This window comes from Poromitra crassiceps, assembly GCF_964638095.1.
Source record: "Poromitra crassiceps genome assembly, chromosome: 10".
Classification (NCBI taxonomy): domain Eukaryota; kingdom Metazoa; phylum Chordata; class Actinopteri; order Beryciformes; family Melamphaidae; genus Poromitra; species Poromitra crassiceps.
This window is the reverse complement of record NC_139631.1, coordinates 11,497,358-11,518,256: the sequence shown is the minus strand read 5'-3', so window position 1 is coordinate 11,518,256 and position 20,899 is coordinate 11,497,358. Positions and strand designations below refer to the sequence as shown.

The 20,899-nt window shown below is 43.0% G+C and overlaps 1 protein-coding gene across 4 annotated transcripts in view; it reads left to right on the top strand.

The window, feature by feature from the left end:
* Positions 1 to 20,899, top strand: part of LOC310783402 (nipped-B-like protein B) — a 65,630-nt gene that overhangs the window by 1,223 nt on the left and 43,508 nt on the right. For 2 of the 4 annotated variants that reach the window (XM_083644263.1, XM_083644261.1), the window contains exons 2-7: positions 11,571 to 11,641; positions 18,141 to 18,293; positions 18,901 to 19,066; positions 19,883 to 19,983; positions 20,186 to 20,297; positions 20,732 to 20,895. In XM_083644263.1, coding sequence (XP_083500389.1) covers positions 18,230 to 18,293; positions 18,901 to 19,066; positions 19,883 to 19,983; positions 20,186 to 20,297; positions 20,732 to 20,895 — 607 coding nt within the window. In that variant the 5' untranslated portion in view covers positions 11,571 to 11,641; positions 18,141 to 18,229. Of the gene's footprint in view, positions 1 to 11,570; positions 11,642 to 18,140; positions 18,294 to 18,900; positions 19,067 to 19,882; positions 19,984 to 20,182; positions 20,298 to 20,731; positions 20,896 to 20,899 lie in introns of all 4 variants that reach the window. The other 2 variants (XM_083644262.1, XM_083644260.1) reach the window with 1 other exon arrangement.

Sequence of the window (20,899 nt, the reverse complement as noted above, 5' to 3'; positions counted from 1 at the left end):
CCATCACAGTGCATCTGTTCCTTTGTGCTGCCTCCTGCCTGTCAGTCTCACAGCTGTCAGCCAAGCCCCTGCCTAGAGAGAGGGCATAGACACAGCGTGCGACAGCTAACGTTACAGTAGCTGGTGGTGTTTACATTTTCCATCTATAGACTCGCTGTATATCATGTCATGCAGAACCTATTTCAAATTCACACATTTCCAATTGTAGCAATATTGTGTTGACAGATTTACATGCCATCAGTATAATGTAGAAGTTATTTGAACGTGAAGAATATTAGAAGAGAGCTTCACATTGTTACATTATAATTTTGTTCATCAGTCTTGAGAAATGTGTGGTGATAAAGAGACCATTGAAAAAATGATAAAGAGACCATTAAATCAATGTAAGCTATGTCAATGTGTGACATTGAATATTGTGATGTGATGTCTTCCAGTATTATGCTTTTCTCAGGGTTTTCCGATAGTGCATACAATATCCAGCTGGGTCAAAATAGTAGCCGGCCCGTATGGGGGACCGATGTCATATGCCAATTTGCACATCAATAACTACAGTCTCCGCTCGTAGTGGAGGGAGGGTGGCTGCGCTGTGTATGGCAAGCACTGTGATGTGATTCAACACTTTTTGCCACGTTCAAGCATGGTGATTGTCCTGAAGGTCCAAACATCGCCCGGCCGGGAAACTAGAGGCCATCTCATGAAGTGACACCTCTGAATTACACAGTGTAACACAGCATGGTTGTGGCGGTTGCTTGCCATGTCTGGCCATTTAGCTGGCAGCTGGCGCTTATGGAAAACCCTGTTTTCTGTGCAGGTTTTTAGCCTAGCTGCCATTGGCAGGACATCTGTAATGCGTGACCTCTATTATAAGGTTCTATCTGCCTTTTTTGTCAAAACTGAGTTAGTCTTAGTCACATTAACTTATTAGGGATGTCAACCGATAACCGTTTAACCGATAACCGACCGTTTCAATATTAACCGATTTAATACTATCAGTTAAAATGTAAAAAAAATAGTCTGTTGCACGTGCCCTTTAAAACACGTGCCATGCGATGTGAGTGGACGGCGCAAATGCAAGTAAAATTTTCACGGGACGAGTGCCTGATAATCATGTTGTTGTTTCCCTCTGATCCTCAGGTGCGGGTACATTAGTGCATTAATCTTTGTGGTTGATAGTAAAACATTACTTTTTCTTCACTGGCTCTCTCTCTCCCTCCCTGTACCTGCATGTTCATCGTGCATACGCGTGCACTGAATGATGAAATGTGCGAAACAATTTAGTTTTTACGGTGTTCCAAAGATGCAGACATGAAGCTGTCTAATTGACGATTAAAAGGTATAACGTTACTCTTTACCGTCAACACTTGCCAGTTCGGATAAATTGTTTCACAACGAGAGCCAGATTGTCTGTCAGGGTGAGTGCTGCACCGCCAAATGACAGACATGATATGCACACATTCAGAACCAGATCCATTTGTAGGCTATGTATTGATTAACTGCGGACCGGCGGGGCCTCGCTGCGCTCATCGTCATGTGCACTTTGTGCAGACAGACATACAGAGAGCATGTAGCCTACGTCAGTGATACTCTTGCGGCCCGCGGTAGGGTGCCGAGTGGCCACCCAATAATTTTCTAATTCACAATGAAAACTAATGTTAAATAAAGTTTGACTGGGCTCCAGCTAAATTGTCAAATATTGCCGCCTGCTCTCCGCTCAGACACTTATATTTACTGAACTAACTTACCCTAACTAATACAGTAACTATCCTGTGTGCACAAAATTGTCAGACTAAACTCCAAATGACACCCCCAAAAAACTACAATCCGCTACAGAAAATGTTATATTATTATTGTTTGTTGAGTATTCCTGGCCTACGTCATCAGTACGCCCTGCAGCAGCCTGGTGACTGTCATCCGCTGAAACACGCTGTATGGGTGGTTGAGTGATGCACTCTAGAAAGTGGAAATTTGTTTACCAGTAACACATTTTCGTTCTGAGCTTTTAAAATTCGTTTCTGCTGATTTTTAACACTAAATCTGACATGTTTAATTCAATAATTTGTTTGAGAATTGTGAGTATTGATTTTTTTCCTGCCAGCGTTTCCACCCTCAATGCACGCAGCTCTTAAGCAGTAAGCCTATTGAAGGCATGCTTTTGTTTAGTGTGCTGGAGGATTCAACTTGTGTTTTCATTTTGTTAATGTGTTTTTGATAGTTAATGTGTGCTTGCAGATGTAAAAATAAACGCTTTCTAATAGTGTTGCACGGTCTACCGGTTCCTACCGTCTACCGCGGTGCCTGAGCGTCACAGTGCCTATTATACCAGCTGTTTTAAATGACGCTACTACCGCGAGACACGCTACTACTGTGAGACACTATACTTCTGTGGAATGATGTGCCAGCAGCAGCAATGCTTTACCTCCATTCCCAAATTCATTGGTTTCTGGCTGCATTCATAATCCTATATTGACATTAGTGCACCATCTTCTGGAAACAACACCACCTGTATGTTTCTATGTGGCTCCTCTGGAAGCAACAACAGGGAAAATATAACTTTAGATGTGGAGCCCAGCTCCATTAGCATACAGGTCGCTACTTGTAGTTAGCTCAGCCGATCTCTGGCTCAGCTGACAGGAGTCTTGAGACAGACACACACATGCGTTTCAAAGACAGAAACGTTATCACCGCACGGTTAAATCTTGTGTTTAGGGCACATTGTCACAACAAAACAACACGTGGGACCGCTGAGTGACTGTAACGTTAACGTTAACGATAACAGCCTCGCTCTGTCTCTTATTCTCCGCAGTTACCAGTGTCAAGATACTGCGAGTTAGCAAACAACAGACCGGAAGTTAGGTATAGCTGGGCCAAGGTCTGCCAGGAAGTTGGGCTAGGGTGCCTTCAGAGTAAAAGCATAAATTGTGTCACTTATGAGAGAAAAGTTTTTTTTGAGCTGTGCAGTGCAACAAATGGTTAGAGAAGTATATCAGCAAAAAAGTAAAATAGTATAAACACAGCACACACTGTCCAGCCTTAAATCTATCTATCTATCTATCTATCTATCTATCTATCTATCTATCTATCTATCTATCTATCTATCTATCTATCTATCTATCTCAGGGCTTGACGTTAACTTTTAAAAGTGGTTGCCGGAGTGGCAACCTGGCAGGAGTTCTTGGTTGCCCGAATAAAAATATGGTTGCTATTTTTAGTCGCCTTATATTTTGAGTAATTAAGATACTATGCAGTCATAAGCCGGCTTAATAATGACGATGTGACAGAAAAGTATAAGTAAGTATAATCGTCTATAGTATATAGTATAATAAGCCTATTCAGTGCGCGCACCGGGTTTAGTAGTAGTAATAATAATAATAACAATAATAATAATAATAAATGTTTGTAATTTCGTTTTCTAAACAAATCTGAGTTATTTTTTGTTTTTATAATGCATTTGCACTGAAAGGATTTGTTTAACTAATATTTGTGAACTTTCATTTTCATATATTTTTTAAGTTATTCATATTGTGCTTAATTTATTAATTAAAAGCGTTAATGAAGTAGCCTATGTCTCTCATTCAGGGATACTATGATGACAGTGGTTTGGGGCCCCCACTCTAAGATGTTGCATGCGGCCCCAAAAAGCCCAGAAGCGGCCCTGTCCCCGCCGCAATCCCTCTTTCTCTCACCCCGTATCGTATGTGACAGGCAAGGGAACTAGTAGAGGAATATACAAGTGGGGGGCAAAACTAATAGTATTTTCCCCCACTAGGGTTGGCACGATGGACGATGGCATCGTCCATCGTGATGGGCCGACCCCCCATCGACCTCTGAGCCGTCTACATCGGATCATTGTAATTAATTATCTGTTCAAATTAAAATTTTGCCGTTTTAATAATAAAAAATACCAAGTCCACTTAGCGTGACGCGTGGGGGGGGGGGGCGCCGGCGGCATTAAACGAGCGCACCCAGTTCAGACTCAGAGAAGCCTCCCCTCCCCCTCCTCCACTCTAGTGCTTCTTTGAACTGGGTGCACTTGTTTAATGTCGCCGGGACATCCCCCGCGCGTGAGAAGTCAGTTGTTTTGTTGTGAAAACTTTTAAGACAAAGAAGAAACTTCACGTTCTTTCCTGTTTTCAACCCAAAGTGAGTACAAGTCTTCAACTGTGAATTTAACTCGCCTGTTTCCAAAGTGAAAGTTGAAGTCGCTCCATTACATACGATACAGCACTACCAGCAATATTGAACGGCGCAAAACAAATAACGTTAACATTACAGATCCTGACCAACAACGTACGTGTGTGTGTGTGTGTGTGTGTGTTGAATTTAACTAGCTGGCAGAAAACTTGACAGAATTACTGGCGGATATAACGTTAGATTCGTGTAGGCTTTTGAACCTAATGAGAGAGAGTTGAGGAGACTGGAGAGAGTTGAGAAAGAAATACAGCAGCAGCAGCTACTGCTAGCTGTTAAAGCAGTAGCTGCTACTGCTTGAGTCGCCTGGCTGTGTGCAGTAGTAGCCTGCCTGTGGGTCTCATGAAGAGCTCAGCTGTCCTGCGTTAACGTGCATTGCAGCGGCGGGTGGCACGATGCCATCGTCAATCACGATGTTTGACTGTGAAACAATCACGATGGGTATTTCGGGTATATCGCACAACCCTAGCCCCACCTCTTTTCTCAAATTAATTAATAACGTTAGAGCAGACGTAGGCATACCTCTTGCTAGGGCTGCTCGATAAATCGATTTTGAATCGTAATCGAATTAATTACTTAGGACGATGTTAAAAAATTGAAAATCGTAAAATCGATTTATACTTTAACTAAGGTAATTACGTTATGTCGGGGCGGCTCTCTCATGTACGCGTCCCTTCTCCCCGCTGTAAAGTCTCTCTGGAGGCTGTGACTACTGGCTACTAAATACAGCAGCGCAATGGACTTATTTCAACACCAGTGTGAGCACTGAGCGCAGCGTGTTGCACTGCGGGCTGTAGCCTACAAGATAACGATTGCCACAACACACGAACACAGACCTTATCACCGGACGATGAAATGTTGCCTTTATAGTTCCCATAACAACAAACCAACACGTGAGGCCACCGAGTACTGATAGATTCTGCTTCTGCTGCTTCATGGCTGTAAGTTACCAGCCTCAGCTGACTCACTGTGTGTCTGAATTTCCCCCTAACTGCTATCGCAGTTCCCCTCATACCTGTTGTGACTTTGTGTTATTCTAGTACAGATATAACTCCGAGCACGGGTGGTCGCTTAGACACTGCTAATATAATTATGTCACGGAGGCACACGCTACAGGCAAGAGTCATCGGACCAAGAGTATCCCTCCAACAGAGCACCGACTGCTCGATCAAATCCACCAGTGTCAAATGACTGCAGCAGGGATTCCGTTAGCCGGCAATTGCCGGCTTTTAGCCGGTATATGTTGCCGTGGGCCGGCAAATTAAAAGGTCACCGGCTCAAGTGGCCGGCTGAAAATACACCAGATAAATAAATTCCTTATATAAAATAGCCTAATATTGTGTGGCCTATAACCTAAGTGATAACTTAGACTATAAGCTACGACTTAAATAGAGATGTATTACATCATATGTTTTCCGCCCCCTGTATGTTGAGTGTTGGTGAAAAAGAAAAATATAGCAGACGCTTTCTTTACTGTTGAGCGCCGTTTAAAAGCCACACAAGCAGCATCAGTCCCGCCGGCCAGCGCTGGACCCGCTGTGAGGAAACACAGGAGGAAACCGAAATGTCAAAACAGACATCCCTTGCTAGGCCAGTCCTTTTTTTAATCGAGATCATGCAACAAGTAGCCTACTTCAGCCGAGGCCAGCAAGACGGCAGGGAATAAACAGAAGCGTGATTGCCGCCGTCAAAAGCGAAAGCGACCCGACGTAGGCTGTCAATTTAGCTGAGGTAAAAAGCCTTTTTACCTACGTCGGCCGAATCAATCAATCAATCAATGGCTCGTGCTTGTTGCCTGACGCTCGTATGATGAGATTAATCAAAATGCTTACCACAAATAAAGCCACATGGGAGCCGAGAACGAGTGCAGGAGAGCTGACGCAGGTGCCGCCAGGTGTGGAGTCTGGAGTGGGAGAGATAAGGCGCGTAGCCTATTGCTGGAGATTCAAGTTGTGTGCTGTCTGCACTCTGCACTGACACTGTTGCACTTATTACTTTTAGCTAACGCTACGTTGTTTTTTCATCAAAGCAATGTCCAGAAGATATGGGTTCATGAGTGTCTGCAAATGCAGATAGATAGGCTATAGGAGCATGCATGCATCTTGTCTGTTTCAATAACGAAAGCGTCCTTACCGAGAACGACGTGCCGACCAATTCAATATTCTTGCTGCGAAATCGGCCTCTTAATGACAACACTGGAATAAATATGATCGACTATAGAGGCTATAAAGAATAGACTATAGAGAAATAAATGGATTTGTTTATTTAGGAAACAATTATTTTATAACATCCTTTTTTTAATAGTGGCCGGTAAATATTCGATAGGGCCGGAATTTTGTAACGTTACCGGCTGCACTGGCCGTCTGGGAAAATGTCTAGCGCAATCCCTGGACTGCAGGTTAGCAAGCAACAGCCAGGAAGTTAGGCATAGCAGCGGCAAGCTAAAACAGGAAGTTGGGTTGTTCTGCCTTCAGAGTAAAAGCGTAAATTGTCACTTGTGAAAAAAACGGGGAAAAAGAGCTCTGCCGGGCAACAAATGTTTAGAGAAGTATAATAGTATAAAAAAATCTAAATCGAAAATCGAGTTTTGAGAGAAAAAATCGTCAATTTTAGTTTTAGGCAAAATCGAACAGCCCTACCTCTTGCATGCCTGATCTGATCCGTTCTTTACTTGATCGCTCCAGCAGCAGACGAGGCAGGGATGGAAAGCGTTCCTCATTTCACAGCACATATTACGGGGTGGTAAAAAGTTTTTTTAAGGATGTCCTGGTCGAGGTGTCTGTTGTAGGCTACATGCTTGCCAGTCGTTTTCCGTCACGTTCAAAGACGCCGGCGGCCGGGGTATTTACCACTCCCATGACTTGACAAAATCCCTTGTCTTTTGTTTCTATGCGGGTGGGTCTTGTTCCTTGTTGCTTGAATTATCATATTGAAACTCGATTTGTGATGTTGATGCTGACACAGGGTAGCATTTAGGGGTGCACCAATCGATCAGCAAGCAATCTGCATCGGCCGATTTTGACCTCAAATATGCGATCGGCTTATTGCCGATATTTCGGCTGATTGCCGATATTTTTTTATATAAAAAAAAGCCCTATCACTAATCAGGCTTTCCAACGATATAAAATACAATGCCAATTGGTATTATTAAAGGGGAGAAATACCGTAAATTCCGGACTATAAGCCGCGGCTTTTTTCCCGTTTTTTGGCCTTTTTTGCCCCCTGCGGCTTATATAACGGTGCGTCTTATCTATGGATTTTTTCCAAAAAAACAAACAAAACCTCTCTTTTTTTAGCACTCTTTCTAACTATAAATCCACTTCTGTTTTAATTTCCTCTCTTGCCCTCTTTTAACAACATAACATAACATAACATAACACAACACAGGTAAGCAGAAAGAAAAAGACGAAGCAATCACGCCATGAATGAGGAAATGACTCACCTGCTGGAGGCTGGAGATACACGCTTGGGCTAAACTTTTACTCCGTGAAACACTATCGATTAAGTCCGACATCGCTCAGAGGTTTTGAGCAGCTTGAAAACAAGTTTGAAAACGTGCAGAAGTCCATCCACTCACTCACTAAAGAAACTAAGGCAACCGTGAACAGAGTTTATAATAGTAAAAGAAATAACATTCGCCTGATCAATGTAAAAGAGGAGCTGAGATCGGTGACATGGACGCTTTCGTGGCAAAATCCTGTGTTACATCCTGGACCTGAAGGAAGGCGAGAAACCACCAGAGGTGGACAGGGCACACCGGGCGCCTCGGCCACGTCCAGACCCCGGCCTGCCACCGAGGGCCATCTTCATCTGCCTACTCCGCTGGCCCGACCGTCAACTCATCCTCCAGGCTGCGGGGAAGAAGCCCCTCACCTGGGAGGGTACGCGCTTTTTCGTCCGGGCAGGACCTCTCCGCGTTGGTGCAACAGAAACGCGCAACATACAACAGCATCATCGAGTCAATGGATATCGCTTTGGCGTACTGTACCCAGCGAGACTCATCATAACCAGACCGGACTATCTTTAGCACTCTTTCTAACTATAAATCCACTTCTGTTTTAATTTCCTCTCTTGCCCTCTTTTCACCACACCGCGGACACTGTGTGCCCAGCGGCGGAACAAGAGCTCAAAGTGAAACTGCCGAATATCTTTTGAGTTGGACTGGTCAATAGTACTGTGAGTAACTAAAATAAAAAAATAAAAAACGGAATTCTCTCTTCTTTAGCACTCTTTCTAACTATAAATCCACTTCTGTTTTAATTTCCTCTCTTGCCCTCTTTTCACCACACCGCGGACACTGTGTGCACTGTAAAAAAAACAAAAAATACCACAATGTGTGATTTTGTCTGGGGATTAGTGACCTGACTTTTGTTTTGTTGAAATGTTAATAAATGGGAGCTTCCCCAAACAGCGATCTCTTTCCCGACATTCCTCTCTGTGCACGAACCCTTTCATATGGTAATTAAACATCAAAACACCCGCGGCTTATAGACCGGTGCGGCTTATAGAAGAAAAAAATAGTCACCTTTGAAGGTGCGGCTTATAGACCGGTGCGTCTTATAGTCCGGAATTTACGGTAATCGACCGAAATAACGTTTCCAAACCTTTTTTGAGGAGTTTATATATCGTGATCGGTGATTGGTCGATGATCGGTTGGGCAGATATTTCCCATAGGCAATCGGTGATCGGTGGCAAAAAACGTGATCGGTGCACCCCTAGTAGCATTATTAGTCGGGGCTTTGACCCAGCCAGACTTCATCTGATTTGACATCTTCACGGCTCGTCTTGCAGCCGGTGTGATTGTGTGCGAGCGAGCACCCACCTGTCCGAGTAGGCTACTCGTTAAACACACGGCGTAGGTTTCCGACTGGTAATTAGTAACATCTTTCCGATTGTAGCAGCAATAAAATGTCACATGTATGTCACTCACAAGTATTAAAACATATTTATTTGGTGTATATTTTGCTGTTTGCTGCTGTATTGCATGTTAAAACGTGGTTGCCACTGTGGCAACCAAAGGCCAAGAAATGGTTGCTGTTTTTTTTGGTTGCCTGGGGCAACCAGGCATCCGTTAACTCATTGAGTGCCAGCCACTTTTGGAGAACGGACGCTCCCAGTGCCAGAGTTTCAGAGCGTTTTTAGTGATTTCTCGAGGCCCACAGAATATTGTGTGATATTACTATGTAAACACCGAACACGCACAAAGAACGATGAGACTCTATTGTATCAGCAGCAAAAAAAAGTTTATTGATACCATTTTCCGTTCTTTAGTTATCAGCCGGAGAAGAGAGCTTGATTTAACCAAAAACAGCCGTTTTTTTCTAGAAGCTGAGATAAAGAGCCTTTTGTGAAATTAAACATTTCATGCACATCACTGACTGAAGCTAATATTTTCTGATGTAGTCGCACCTCAAAAATAATTTCCTTCAATAGAACAGCGAAAACCAAGGAATTTTGTTTGGCAAAACAATATTTTTTAGCTGCAACCAGCAGCGCTGGCCCCTGCGTGCGCTGCTGGTTGCAGCTTCTTGCTGGTCTTGATTTGCTGCTGGTGGGCATCAGATATTCTGGCTTGCATTTGCCAATCCTGTCCTGCTGTCTGGGTCTGTCTGGGTCAGTGTTGTGTGCTGCTCTGCGTGCCCCCCCCCCCCCCCCCCCCTCAACTGCACACTCCTCCTCCGTATGGGAGTGTCTCTGGGGCTTTCTGCTGCGTTTGCTCTGCACTGAAAAGTCCGCTACATCTAGCTTTTTTACAGCGTTCCGCGTGTATCTGTCACCGGCTCCCATGCTTCCAGTTGAGAATAATAACAACTAATAACAAAATCATGCGGATGGGCTATCGCAGCGGACACGGAGGTGCTCAATTGTGGCAGCAGATTGGCTGCTGCAGGCACAGCTAACGTCATGCTTCATGCATATCGATGCATATGGATGCGATGCGATTTCCGTTTCCCCAACGACTTCTTCTCTCTTTTTTCCTCGCCTTTCTGTAATCTGGAGAGCACTGTCGCCACCTAATGGGTCCCTAAAATAGCTTTTACACATTCAACAGCCACCATACTTTCACAGGAGATGGATCTGGCTTTGATGCACGTCCCACCGTCAAAAAACGCAATTGACGAACATACTCGTCCTTGGCACTCTACGTTACTAAACCAATTGACGAACATACTCGTCCATGGCACTCAATGAGTTAATGTCGAGCCCTGTATCTATGTGTTATTTTAAAATATCTGCTTATATATGTGTGTGTGTGAGAGAGAGAAAGAGAGAGAGAGAGCACATATTTTACATTAGAACACGGCTCTCTTGAATACTCGATTCTGATTGGTCAATCAACAATATTCACCGGTCATTATTTCTCGACAACCGACCGCTGCTCTGCCACACCTGGATTAATCAGTTGATAAGAGCTTTTTGTCAGCAAGACACTACTAATTAGGCCAACCAGTTGCAGCTGTGGTGTCTTGTGTGCCAATTACGAATGAAACCGCTTTGTCGTTGAAAACGCTATTAAAAAATCTATTTGAATAATTATTTTTGTCAGATTATTGAATGATTTAGTTGTAGGCGTGTTCTAAGCGGGATAATGTACCGTATATTGAGGCGGTGATTACTGGGAAATAATGACCTTCAGGTGAACGATTAAGCCCTCCGCTGGCGCGTCGGGCTCAATCCACCTGTCGGTCATTATTTCCCCCGTAATCACCGCCTCAATATACATGATCCCTTACATAACACATTTTAGAGGTGCCTGAGATACTGTGAAACCATTGTATTTTTGCCTAAGGTTTTATACATTATAATTTGTGGAGGTAAATACATTGCACATTCATAAAACAAGAAATATATAGATTTCTCTGTGGTATCGTGATACTACCCGGTATCGTGATTCTTTGACTGGTATAGTATCGCAGGGTAAAATCTTGGCATCGTGACAACACTACTTTCTAGTGAAAAAATAAAGGATTGTTTTATGGTAATTGTTTAATGGGTCACAGACAGTCAAATAGCGCATTTTAATCGTCTCGGTTAACCAATTAATGATCGCTTAATGAGGGTCCGTTGTCGGTCAATTATTTGTTTAATTTTCGACATCCCTAGAACCTATTCTACGAGTATTCTACTGTTGATATATGTGTGGTGTTATTTTTTTGAAAATAATGATTTTTGAGTCTAATTTCAAAAACAATAGGACCCATCTCCATTTAACTCAATGGATGCTGAAAACTTTGAAGCGCAATATCTCACTATCCTGAAGGCAGATAGAACCGTATAATTCTAAGCTCACGGATTGTATGAAGGAAGCATGATATGCAGCATTTGTCAGTTGTCTGTCACCAAGTCTGATTGTATGTAGTGACATTTTTTTCTTTCAACAGATTGTAGGAGTGGGACTTTTCTCTGAAATGTCAGTGGTTCCAACCGAGACTGAACAGAGTTCTTCAAAAAGGTATTTACCAGCAGGCAGTGGCTTGGTTGGCTTGTTTTGAGTAGCTTAAGATTTCCGAAACAGTCCATCCATAGTCATTCTTGCCTCAATTTAGAATGTTTTTAACATGTTGGAAGAGATTTGAAAATATGCTGTGTCTGCATGCCATCAGTGTTGATGTCTAGATGTAAGATAAATCACAAAAACTTTGATTTGCGGAAAAATCAATTATGTAGATCACAAGAGAGCCTTGAACTGGCCTTCTTGCGTATTATTATAGCAATGACTCTTATCCGTGAAGCGTGGGCTGCTTTTAGATATTCTGAACAATTGCAGCTGGCTTTAGCCCCTCCCCTTTTCCTTGATTTCTCTTAAAGTTTTGCTTGAGAGGTCAAGGACATCTTACAAGGAAGGATGTGGATTTCAGACATTTTGGAAGCACCATACGGCCCTAGCTCATCCACCTATGTCACATGGATTTCAAAACATGCTATGCCTTGAGGGAAGTGTAAGCTCATGGCAAATTCAAGCCTATGTTTGAAATCCGTGCATGAGATTGGACTTTCATGGTAGTAATTGAAAGCTCCAGGGCAGTTTACTGCCATTTTTTTTCTTTTTTTGCTAATGTAAACTAAGTAAATGTAGCAGGTACATTATCTGAGAATTGAAGGGAAAATACTTTAAACAGGGCTGCACGCTGACTTTATTAGGTGGTGGCACTAATGCTGCTAGTAAGCCAAAAATCTCAGTAGAAAATGTTCAAAGAAAATGTTTGTACCAAATGTTTGTTAAACGCATGCTTTATTGGGCAAAATTCATTGGTCATATTTAATATGGATGGGCAGTGAATTTGAAATGTTCAAATAATCGCTTTTATTATCTAGATCGGCTTTTATTATTGAAAGTCGAAAATCGTTTATTGACTATGTTGGCTTAAAAAGTACGTTTTCCATTGTTTTTACCGGTGCCTGTCTCTTTAAGAGCAGCAAGTTTGTCCATGTGACGTTGGCGTAGCAGCTGGCTGTGCACTCACTCACGCAAGGAGCATTAGCGACAGTAGCCCCCAGCAGCTCCTTGATAGAAATGTAGTAGAAATGGTGTCTACATTACATCAACACTCAGCCACAAGGAAAAGGTTTCAAGGCTCATTACTGCATGAAGAAAAGCTGATACTCTGTTCCATGGGCTATCTCGGCTTCGTTTGGGAAGCTAAGCTAACGTGGCTAATGTAGTCTGGGTCTGTGAACATCAATAGTGTGCCAAAGTCACCCCCTTTCCCTCTCCATGGGATTTTATCCGCCATTCATTTTTCCATAGACCTTGCATAAAATGCTTATAAAAATTGTTTTACGTACTTGGTCAAACCAAGCGTTTCAACTATACTTAGAATCAGGGGAGACCATATAACATTTGACTCGCCCTTTTTTTAAGGGGCGGGCGAATTTCGACGAAAAGTCGACTTTGGCCCAGTGAATTTCGAACAGTGTTTTTGGTAGAAATGCCCATCCCTAATATATACATTGCTTTATTTAACACATTCACTGCCAGCCTTTTTTTTTTTTTTACTGTAGGTAGGTTCTGCCAGAGGTTTTTTTTGAGGATTCTGGCTCATTTTACAAGAGTCGAGGATTATTTTCTGCTTGGACTTTGTGAACACAAAGTTCACAAAAGTACTAATAGAATGTGTGCTTTCTCTGTCTAAAAGAGTTAGTTTGTAGAGTTAGTAGTTATGTAGATATTAGCCGTTGAGTACAGCATGGTTTCAGCGTCTGAGAGTGAAAGCTGAGATAATCGCAGTTTTGTGAAATTCAATCAAACAGGCAGAACAGTCACTTTAACCATTTATTTTTGGCATCAGTGAGAGATCAGACATCTAAACAATATAGTTCTGAACGCCCTCTCCTTCAAACTCCTCCCTCCGTGGGCGTGTCTGGTGGCTTTCAGCCTGCGTTTGTCACAAGCGAGTGTTCTGCTGCTGCTGCTGCGAGTTTGAGCAGCCTCCCTCCCTGGCAGCGAGTGTGGATAGGGCTCACTTGTTTCTTGGGTTTGAGAGCTTTGATGAAGCTTTGTGCGATTCTAGGCTTTATGCTGCGTGTTTCAAAGTGTGTTTTCCACCCAGTCTATTTTTGGAATCCCCCACCGCCAGCTCCCAGCGCGATAATGCGCGAAAGTGAAAGCGTTTTCGCCAATCCATTTTACAGTAGAGAATGGTTTCCTCGCGCGTTACCCTACAGTTTTGGCTCTGCTTTTCCTAGTGTGGAGAGCACTGTCGCCACTTAGTGGGTCCGTGGAATGGGTTGTACACGTTCGCTGACTCCAATATTTTTATAGGAGACGTGGGGAGCGTTGATCCACGTCCCACCGTCAAATTTTTTTTTTTTTTTTTTAAGCCGAGATAACTCGTCATTGGCAGTGAACCGTTGGATTCGGTAAGCCGAGATATCTCGTCAATGGCAGTGAACGTGTTAACAAAAAAGTTTCAAAATCTTTAACATGTTCATCAATCTGACAAGTTGGTCTCAGATAAGAGTACTCTGGATAGAGCGTCACAGCTTTTACTCACAAAATATAAATAAAATATGATGCATTATTATTCATCAAACTATCTAGCATTATATAAGAATTAAAAGCTCCTTCACCGCCAATACCAACATTCAGTCAGAGAAACGGTGAAAATAAAGCAGGACAGACTTTAGCGGTATCCCCCAAATCACTAAATCCTCCCCCCCCTCCTGCTCTGAGCACTCTGAAACTGCATTTCTGATGGTGCTCTGACCATTTCAGATTGAATTTATGAACACACAAATAGTTTAACAATTAGCTAGGGCAATGGTTACTTTTAATCATGAACCCATGTTTGTATAATTTAGTTAACTCTGTGGCTGCATACATAACGTTACCCCGACAACACACAGCAAAATGTAACAAAACATTTATTCAAACGGAAACGTTACACTCGCAACTCACTACCACCCGTGTTTATGCCTCCGCCGGCGATAGCTAGGCTGGAGGCATTATAGTTTTGGTTTGTCCTGTCCGTCCCTCTGATGTTCGTTAACGCGATATCTAAGGAACACCTTGACGGAATTTCATCAAATTTGCCTCAAACATCGACTTGGACTCAAGGATGAACTGATTAGATTTTGGTTGTCAAAGAAGGTCAAGTTCACTGTGACCTCAGGAACGCCATTTTCTAGCTCGTTAACGCAATATCTCAGGAACGCCTATACGGAATTTCGGCACATTTGGCTCAAACATCCACTTGGACTTAACGATGAACTGATTACATTTTGGTGGTCAAAGGTCAAGGTCACTGTGACCTCACAAACGTCATTTTCAAGCTCGTAGTGCCATATCTCAGTAACACCTTGACAGAATTTCTTCACATTTGGCTCAAACGTCAAAGTCTGGACAGACATGGATGGAAATTTATTGGAAGGGTCTTGAAAAGCATTGAATTATTTAACTTCAGGATTGCTGCATATACCCTGATGATATTGACCCCCCCCCCCCCCCCCTATTGTTCAGAGATGTCACACTGAAAGCCCGTTATCCATGACAGGGACAACCAGGACACTGTTCCCTCCAAAACAGCATTTCTGTTACTTATTTCTGCATCTGCATGCTGTTTGCCAGCAGTTGATAGACAGACATACAAAGGACAGAACAGATACAATATTTCAACAAAGCCAGGGCTCGACGTTAACTTTTAAAAGTGGTGCCGGAGTGGCAACCTGGCAGGAGCTTTTGGTTGCTAATGAAGTAGCCTATGCCTCTCATTCATGTTCATTCAGGGATACTATGATGACAGTGGTTTGGGGCCCCCACTCTAAGATCTTGCATGGGGCCCCAAAAGGCCCAGAGGCGGCCTTGGCCCGCCCCTCTCTCTCTCCAACCCGATCTCATGGGCTGCGTATGTATGACCTCCGGGTGTTTTCTCGTGGAATACATACGCGGAGTTTCCGCGTGCAGTTCAGACGCACTTCGCCTCGTCCACTTACATTAGAAATCTAATATGCATACTTTGCAGTTAGCCGCGACGCACAACTATAAAGGGGCTCGCCTACCGCTGTAATCAGGAAATTCCGCACAGTCTGCGGTCTTACTTCTTCTTCCTACATTCACCAATCTCAAATGAAAGTACACACCCTTGAGCCACGGCTGTTGTCTCGGAGCACGCTGTTTGTTCGTTCTGAAATAGTCCATAGTTTACGAGTAGGTCTGTTTCCCCTGACATGGTTGTCCTCTTTTTCTCAAATGCCATTGTTTTTTCGTGCAAGCGGTTCATCTCGTTATTTGTCACTAAACCCGGAAAAGTCACACGGCAGACGTGCTGTGTATTTCTGATATCGTTTTGTTTAATCCTGGCTTCCTCTGACGTGAATAGATCAATAAAATGTTTTCCAGTTATTCCTAGGCTGCAAACTTGTTTTAACATGCAAATCGGAGTGGTTTCTGACGAGAAGAAAGTAACGTTAACGTTACGTTATGTCAGACTGTTCTCATCCCCATGGCAAAGCCTTCGCCTCGGCCATGAGAAGCTGAGGAGCACATAACTCAAAATAAGTATATATTTTTTATAAACAGAACTTTAAATTACAATCATTTTTGTGATTTTCTTAACAAACAAACAAACAAAAACTGCATGGCTGTTTCTGTAGTATAAGAATAGTAGTTTGATCCCTGTGCAGCCATACCTGTTGAGGTATCCTTGAGTAAGACACCTTACCTCCCCCTGCTGGAGGAGCAACACACTAGCTGGCTGACCTTGTGCAACAAGTAAAGAGCACAGAGAATGTCCCACCTGCTTATCAGTATATGAAAGTACTAGTTTACTAGATGTGTGAGTGAAAACAATAAGATTGTGCATTAAGAGATGGTCAATAATAGGGATGTTCATTTTGAAAATTTTCCAAAATCGATAATTGGTGAAAATTAACGATCAATTATCGATTATCGATCATATTAATACTTAGAAAATTTTCATTTTTTTTTCATTTTTTTTTCATTTTTTTTTTTTTTTTTTTAACAAAATGAATGCCTATGGCAAGCATCAATTTTTTTTTCTTTTTACAAAATGAATGCCTATGGCAGAAAATACGAAAGACAACGTGTTCTCCTCAATGAACTCTTTATTTCAATGTGTCTCCTCCAACACTGCTGTCCCCGGCGCATATTTTCCATGTTTAAAACAGTTTTGTTGGCACAAAGGCCCGTGCCCAGCCAGAAAACTAGAGACTATATGAAGCTCCACCTCACGTTAGTCGGCTGTGCAATGGAGTGGTGCGAGGAGGAACGAATTCCACCCAAACCTAGTCAATTTTTTTTTTTTTTTTTTTTTTAATAATTAAAAAATCGATCCAAATGCCACAGGATCGATTCCAATCCTTAACGATCAATTATCGATTTTCGATAATTGATGAACATCCCTAGTCAATAACATGGCATTTTTTTCTTAGCTGAGAAGATGTACTAGGACACATTGATTGGTGGCTTACAGATGATGTAAAAGGCAAAACCTTTCTGACAAGCATCAGAACAGATAGGCTAACAGGTCAAACTCTGAATATCATAGGCTATACACCTTATTTTTGAATGCCCCGCTTAAAATAATTATGGGTGCAAGGTCCGGTCTAGAACGTGACTGATTGTTGCAGCTGGCACATTTCCTCGTTAAAACTCAGACGCTGGAAATAAAAGTTGCTTGTCACAATAAATGACACTCGTTTGACAACTTATTTTAGGGAATGTAATAATTGTATCTATCATCACATCTGCCTATTTCTGTTGCTCTTTGAACAACTCGAGATATTTATCAATGAGATTTTTGCCAAGCTGGATGTGATTTGCTCCGTTCGCCTACAGCTGTCGTTTACAGACGGGCTAAGCTGTGTCTGTGTCAGCCACGTAACGGGGGAGGGGGCTGGGGGTATTACACCGGAAGAAGCACCCATATTTCACCTAAGGCATCATGGCAGCTAGAAATAAGGTGGATAGCTAATATCTGATGGCAGTCGTTTGATTGGTGGCTTGCAGATAATGTAAAAGGCAAAACTTTTCTCAATGACAAGTCCATGTTTGGTCCAAAGCTAATTCGCTACCCACTCCATTCACTTCAATAGAACGTTAGCGCCCTGTTAGTAGTTAGCGGGTAGTTTTATTTCGGGTAAAGCATGAGAGGTTTTATGGATTACACCAAGTCTGGGAGTATGAAGGGCTTTCAATGCATGGATGTTTGCCACAACAAGCGGTTTGGGGAGTGCTTACACGGATTGTGCGAACACCGCTGCTGCGCTGCCTGGACCGATAACGTTAGTCAGCTAACGTTCGCTAGCCATAACCGCTAACATTAATGCTAAACAAATCCGCTGTGTCCTCGCCAGGTTTGGTTTAACGTAACGCCAGCTCAGACTTTTCCTCTCCTCTGGGAAAGCCTTGCGGGACATGCGTTCCCTTTCCTCTCCCTCGTCTCTCTTTCCTTCTCAATGTCTCCTCACCCACTAACCTCTTCTTCTCCCAGGTGTCAAGAGATGTGAGGACGGGTGTGTCGTCCATCGGCCCCGCTGATCTACCTGTGTATCGACACACTCCCCCACCCTGACCTTCAGCATGAATGGGGATATGCCTCATGTTCCCATCACCACTCTTGCTGGGATCGCTAGCCTCACAGACTGTGAGTGACACACAGCCCTGTTACAAACACACCGTTTTGTGTTCTCTCTCCTGTAGTTTAGATCAGTGGTTCTCAAACTTTCTCACGTCAAGGACCCGTAAACTGACACAAATTAAGACCACAGACCCCCATTTGATAAGATTTTGTCCCGGGGTCCCCATCTGATAAGGTTTTTCGTGTTTTATTACCAAAAGTGTATGAAACCCATGACCAAAATAGTCGTACATTCTTCATTCTTGTATTACTTAGGGATGGAATTATAAGTGAAAGTACACGATTCCCCTTTTTGCTGGGGACCCCACTTTGAGAACCACTGGTTTAGATTACCAGCTGAAAAGTTGGGTCTTAATAGCTGTTAATATTCCCACTGTGATTGTATTTCTGGTTTCTCTTGCTTTGTCTACCTCTCCCTATTTTTCTACCACCATGTCTCCTTTCTTGCTTGCCTCTTCTCCCTCCGTCCTTCCATCTTTCCTTACCTCCCTGCCACCTTTGCTTCCTCTGTCTCTGTCTCTCTATCTCGGCCTCTCTCTCTCTCTGTCTCTCTCTCTCTCTCTCTCTCTCTCTCTCTCTCTCTCTCTCTCTCTCTCTCTCTCTCTTGTTTCAGTGTTGAACCAGCTGCCTCTGCCCTCCCCTCTCCCGGCCACCACCACTAAGAGCCTACTATACAATGGGAGGATTGCAGAGGATGTCACCTGCCTGCTGGCCTGTCGGGATGAGAATCTGGCCTCCCAGCTAGCCCATGGCCTCAACCAGGTCTCCACAGAGCACATGTGAGTCGGAGTGCATGCGTCGCAGAGGACCCGCTAACTTTAAGTATAGGCCCTTTTCACAGCAACCGTTTTGAGGTGGTAAAGCAGGCGTAACCAATTACATTAACGAGGGCACTGGAACACCTACAGGAAATGTGTGTAACATTTGTTACACCTGCTTTACTTCCTGCTATACCACCTCAAAACGGCTGCTGTGAAATGAGTCTATTAAGCGTAGGCCTTGGAACAGCCTGTGGATCTGAGGCTGCAAACTGAAAAGTTTGTTAGCCCGGAGAGAGCTTGGAGCCAGATGTAATTCTGCTTTAAAAATGACCTGTGCAATCTTAAAATTGATTCTAAACCAACAAGCAGAAGCCAGAACTGCAGTGATGCAGCTTTGTCTTGTTTGTACCAGTCAAAATCTTAGCTGATGCATTTGGAATAATATGGATTTAAATTATCTCTGAAATTATTTTAAGTTCCCAGTATATATTTTCTGCATGCGCAATTGCTTCTCTATGCAGATGTTGAATTTGAAAGAGCAGTAGCACCAACACATTACTTGTCTTTGTCCATATGATGGTCAACCAAAAATGCATCACTTGCAGGCAGCATTCTGGTACTATTTTAATAGTTTTGCCTGTTATTCAAAATACTCCTTCCGAGCAGAATACAGTTGAAGGCTCTTTTTTATAGGATGTATTCTTTCTAGCACTTGTTGTTGAGGATCAGGACATACCACTTGAACTTGATTTTTTTGTGTGTGACCTATCCATCATAGTGCCTGTGTATTATAATGTGTCAGAGCCCGTTCTCTCTGCCTGTGTCTGCTTCCAGAGAGCTGAAGGACAACCTGGGTAGCGATGAGCCAGAGGGAGATGCACCACTGCTGCTGCAGACCATGCTGGCCAGGAACCCTGGCATCTTCAGGGAGAAAAGTATGGGGACACACACATGTAGCATATTGTGATATGAAGGCACATACAGATGTACTTACACACTTACAATCATACAGACACACAGACATTTCTAAACTAAATACATTTATATAATTCTGTAGTTTTTCAATACCTGTTACCCTCCTTTGTAATTGTAACATAATGACAACATCTCAACATTATCTTTTCTATTCCTAAGCAGATGTTATGCAGCAGCCAATGGTACCACAGTACAAGATTTCCCAGAATTCCATGCATAGCCCTGCCCAGTCTGGAAACTTCCAGCAGGCAGCCATATCTCCCAACCCATCAAGGTAGGTAGGGGTGGGAAATGGAATTCATAATGGGATAGCATCAAGTGGTATCATTTATAATGGTCTTTCCCGTTTCCCCCACATTATTTACCTTTTTGTTTGCCGATTATATCTCTATTTCTTGATCACACCACATGATTTGGCATTATAGTATATAGTTTTGTGGATAACATTATGTATGTATGGTCTTGTCGGAGCACAAATCTCATTGCATAGTGTCTCTATATTTTAGATTAATTGAAAAATAGTGAAATAGAAAGGGCACTATCACTATGCTATATCATGGTACTGTATCAAAACACTAACTGCATACTTTTTTCCTTATTGTCCACCATGCAACTTCCCTCTACTCTCCCCCCTGCTCTATCTCTCTCTCTCTATTTCGCCCATATCATGCTCACATCCTCCCCTGTGCTCTCCTCCACCTCTCCTAGCCGTTTTGTGTCGTCCCAGTCTGGTTCCAGTAGCCGGTATATGGGCCAGCAGAACAGCCCAGTGCCCAGCCCCTACACTCCTCAAAGCCCTGCCACTGGCTACATGCAGCAGTATCCCCACCAACAACCCCCCAGCTATAACCAGCACCAACAGATACAGCAAGGTGA